The sequence below is a fragment of the Notothenia rossii genome (assembly GCF_949606895.1).
Source record: "Notothenia rossii genome assembly, chromosome: 5".
In the NCBI taxonomy this organism is placed as follows: domain Eukaryota; kingdom Metazoa; phylum Chordata; class Actinopteri; order Perciformes; family Nototheniidae; genus Notothenia; species Notothenia rossii.
In genome coordinates, this window is record NC_136903.1 from 8,915,899 (window position 1) to 8,920,966 (window position 5,068).

General features: G+C 41.1%; 1 protein-coding gene across 1 annotated transcript in view; it reads right to left on the minus strand.

Annotated features, from left to right (window-relative positions):
- The window catches only part of sin3aa (SIN3 transcription regulator family member Aa), a gene marked incomplete at its 3' end in the record, with an annotated part of 30,361 nt that continues 25,293 nt past the window's right edge, over nucleotides 1–5,068 (minus strand). The window contains exon 21 of the mRNA XM_079684589.1: nucleotides 1–352. Coding sequence (XP_079540715.1) covers nucleotides 1–352 — 352 coding nt within the window. The remainder of the gene's footprint in view (nucleotides 353–5,068) is intronic.

Here is a 5,068-nt window from a genome sequence, read left to right on the forward strand (position 1 = left end):
TCATCTGGAAGACCATTGGGGATCGCACTCAAATAATTTCCCCGGAGCAGGTGCACGACCCATGCGTGTGATGCTCGGGGCCAACAGAGCCTCGCTGCAGTGAAACGTGTCGCAGCCTCGGTGGCGGTCAGAGGGCTTGGCTCGGACCTCAGTCTGGTCCTCGGGGTGGATTTGACGAGAAAGTGGCACAACATCAAAAACAAAAAGCAAATCTGTCTCTGTCCTCCACGGCTGCCAGGGATTAGAAGGTTGTCCATTCAGCAAAACAGTGAAGCGGCGACTGTTCCCATTCCTCAACGCCAAGGCTGCTGGGTCGGGTCTATGCCGCCCCTGCTTTTTGACCTGGTATCCCCTGAAAGAATGAGTTTCCTCCTCAGTGCACCACAATGCACCGGGAAGCAAGGGCCAGGGCACGCGCCTGCTGTGATGTTAATTTAATGACAAGCTGCTGTTCGGATGGCAGGTCCAAACAGCAGAATAAAGGCTTGTTGTGTTTATGCTCCATTTTGTCGAGAAGGGGCCTCTCTGCCTGTCTTTCTGCTCTCTTCTGGGCACCAAACAGTGGAGCCTCTGTGACTACAGTGAAGCGGAGCGCTGCAAAAGACAAAAGTCTCCCTACTCGTCTCCACTTGGTGTCCCATTTGATCTCCTTCCTTGAGCTTGAGTGGGTTTTGGAGTTTGGGACGCGTCTCAAAAAGGCCAATTGAGTTTTCTTTAAAAATAAAACGTTAGACTCATTAGTGAATTCCAGTTTACAAAACAACCTAGGTCTTTATTTTCTTAGTTTTGGCCGCCATTTCTATTGGTAATAATAACGTTTGTTTGCACCAAAGTTCCTTGACGACATGTGGGAACGGGGCAAAAACATGAAAAAGAGGTCAGATGCAGCGAAAAACACGAGAAACTTGTTGGTCAGACAAGTTTAAAAAGAAAACATCCAAGTTAACCAAATGAATTTGGAAGAGAAAATGAGGACGAAAAGTAACTTAAAATTGTCTTCACAGTTTACAGAAATATATAACTTTGAGACACCATACTTAGTTTAGCTGAGCTTAGTCTTTCTATGCAATAAGAAATTATTATCGACACTTCTGCTCATACTAAGGCTCCAAAATCCAAATTGCAGAAAGCAAAATATCTGGAAAATGCAAAAAAGTGATCTGATTTAAAGGGGCCCTATTAGGCTTTTTGGTGGTTTCCCTCTCCTGTATTGGGTAGGTTTTTGTGCATGTAAATGGTCTGCAAAGGTTAAAATCCCAAAGTTTCTCTCCAACACGCAACCCTAGCTCATACCATAATGGTAAAACCAACTTTGTGTAGTCATGACGCTGCTGAAAGCTACAATCCATGCTTCAGAAATGTCAGAAAAATGCTAATAAGTGAACCTGTATTTGACCCTGGGCAGATGATGCTGACTAACCCTCCACTCGGGTGTAGAAGGTGTAAAAAGCAGCACATTAACGTACATGTATTGGCTATGAACACCAAGAGAGGATGGAAAAGGTCAAGTTCAGCCAATTGTGTGTTCAATTACCCAGGATGCTTTGTGCCTCTGACGTCCCCAAGGACTTTCTTCTTGTGATATATTTAGTCATGCTTAGGTCTCGTCTCGATAAATGGCTTTCTCATGAGGGGACATGCACATATAGCTCTGCACACATGTCTGCTAAGAGGAGGGGAGAGGAGAAAAATACAGAACAAATATTATAATTCTGAGAGAATTTTCTTTTTAACATTTAAGGCTTTTAATATAAAACACATGATTTTGTCTGAGTCAGTTGGGCAGAGCCACAGTAAAACAGCTATGTCAATATCTAAACATCAGTCACTGGTTAATTTTTCTAATGTGATTCAGAACACATGCTTATGACATTATAATAGTATCATGTGAGAATAGTTGGAAAACTCAAACTTTGAATGCTAGTGCGGACGTCCATTAGCCCTGAGTGTGAGGGATATTAACACCTACAGACTATGTCATACTTTCTCATGTATTTTCATGTACTCTAATGACACTTAGGCATTGCTGTTGGCTTAACAATACAAGTACAAGAAAAAAAAGTCTATAGACATGCTGCTGTTTTTGTAAGGCTGCATTCAGCAAGGTGCAATGTCTATCATGTTAGCAAGTAAGCATGCTAACAGTTGCTAATAAGCGCTAAACAAAGCCATAAAATACAGCTGAGGCTGATGGGATTGCAATCATTTGAGCAGGGTTTTTGTCATAAATGTATGAGCATATTCGAGCTAGTGTTGGCGCTGTAGATGAAATCAGCAAATTCATTCTTGGCAATCTATCCAGTAGTTGTTCACACATTTCCCAGAAAAAAAACCATAAATGTGAACCTCATGGTGGCTCCAGAGGAAAAGTCAGAAGATTACCAAAGTTACAAGGATTTATCATCTGGGAACCATGATTTACTAAACCAAATTTATTGCCAATCCATCCAATAGTTCTCAAGATATTTCAGCAAAAGCAGTTAATACCTCTAGGAAATGTGCAGCCTGTAGGTTAATAAAGACGTGAACACAATATATCCATCCAGAGTTTGGCGAATGACACCTCAGGAGTGTAAAGCGGCCGTTAAAAGGATAACAGAGTAGGTGGAGAGTTTTACATTTGACTGTTCAGCACAGGAGCTTGCAGCGGTTATGTAAGAGTGCCAGACTTCACTAATCCTTTTATAGCAGGAGAGGAGCCTGCAGGGTTTCATCATCAAGACAAATCAGCCTCTAACACATCTGCGCTAGGCTGTGCATCCAAAAAACATACAGAAAAACACCCTATAAATGAAAGGGGTAATAATCCCCCTTGAAGTCGTGAAACAGAAGAATTATCAAGAAAGATCAGAGGTTTGTGTTATTTCTAGCTGCTCCAATTCCAACCTGATATCCCCAGAATGCATGACTCCACCACGACTCCTTAACACGAAAAATAAAAATTATTATGAATACAAATAAAATAAAAGAAGCCTCCCGTGAGTTATTACAAGCTATAAAGTAGATTTAAAAAACGTTTTATAGAATAAAAGCTCACTGCTGGACGTTGTAGAAATGCGTGTGTGCACCACGAAAAAGGAGCCTCATTCACTTTACATTGGGGTTGTTTGCGTGGTGCAGACACGTAAATGTAACAAAGTTCGTGACTCCAGCACGCAATGCGAAGTGACGCATTCTGGTAAAATCAGGTTGTCCAATTCATGCTTCTTATTCTTCTAATCCGCCAGTTTTAAAAACCTTACAACCTTTTCCAAAAATACATCATCATTTTGGATTATCTGCCTTTATTAAGCATCCATTGATGTCATGTGCTCACAAAGGAAAACAGGGCCATCATTCAAATGCTGTAAACGTCTAGTCAACGTTGCCAATATGTTCAACTTCAACAAGAAGAGCAGGACACGTTTTGTACGTCATCTGAAAAAGAGCAAAAGCCTGTTGAATTTTGAAATAAAGCAAACACTGTAAAAAAAAAAACCGTGGCCACTCTCAGTGAGTTAATTGCTGTGGACGGTGAGTGCCAAGGCCTCCGAGCTGCAGACAATACGAGCTCTGTGGCGGAGACAATAGATCTGCTCTCTGAGTCAGAAGTTGCGGAAGTGCCGACATTAGAGAGCTGAAAGCTGTCGAAAGTTCAGGAGCGTGCACTCCAAAGGAAGAAATCACGCAGAAGAGCTTTGGGGAAATAAAAAAAAGCTTCCCTTCAGCCGGTGCTGCCTTTGAGGAACTCATTGTTAACATTGCCAGTGGGAGGCATGGCGGTTTCTGCTGGCATGTGTCGGCCTCACTCCTCGTCAGGGCCAGCTGGGTAGAGCAGAGGTGTCCACACTTTTTTCCCCGAGGGCCACATAGAAAAATATACGAAGGGCTGGGCCACTCACTAGACGTATATCGCCTCATAAGTTCAGTTATAAGTTAACAAAATCAATCAAATGTAGGTAAATGATGAGTGTGACTGTTGGCAGCTCATCCTTAAAACAGAAGCCTCAGATTGATTATAATAAGGAGAAATAGGAAGGGTCTATTTCAAGCTTGTTATGTAATTAAGTCATTGGGATTTTTTCTTATCAACTAAAATGTTTGATGACTGAATTTATTTGAAAAGTGGTCTCATTAACACGTGAACACTACTGTGTAAAATATTGTTACATTTATATTTAAGAAGTACAATACAAGACAAGCACAAGTTTCATTTGTGGGCCGTATTTCATATGCATTTTCAATTGGCTGAGGGCCGATTCAAAATGGTCAGCAGTTTGGACACGGTAAAGGGTGTGTGTCTTTGGGAGTTTCGAAAAAGGTCTGAAAGCTGCAGGTACTGGAAGGGGGAGTGTATGAGAGGGAGGTGAAGTTTGGGGGAGGGGACATGTCCAGCCTCTCTCTGTACAGTATGCTGGACCACCCGTGGAGCTCCCTTTGGACCCGGGCCAGATTCCCAGTGAAGCTTTTTGCATCACAGAGCGGATTGTCCCACACAAAGAGAGATCTGCCTCTTCCATCATGCAGCAAATCATTTTCAGAGCTTTAGCACATACTTATTATTAACAGAGGAGTGGTGAGTTAACGTGTGACAACAATGTGGTTCAAATTCAAATACTACCCAAATGTGCTTTTGCCATATTCTTATGACTAAATCACATTTTGGGGTAACACTGTTAGTCACATATTGCATAGAAAACCTTTCCAAATGCTAGCATTATATTACAAATCCAAGCAGAACATTTTAAATATATTTTAATGAAACTCTTTGTTGATTATCAAGACAAAATGTAAAAAAAAAAAAGACTTGTTGATACTCTGCTTTTTCTCAGGTTAATTAATTTTAAACCATTTGGTCGTCCATAGCTTTTTGGAAATCACGATGGACCCTGTAACTTTTAATGTTCATATTTTACAGACTACATAATAAAGTAGTGTCCAGGGTATTATAAGAGTATAGAGCTCTACCAATGCCAATGCCTAAAAGTGAAGAATGTGTTGTTTTTACACCTCATGATTTGAATCCTCCCGAAAATGATGGTATGTTTGTGTTTGTATGTTGCTTTTACCACTTAGAATAGTTAACAAA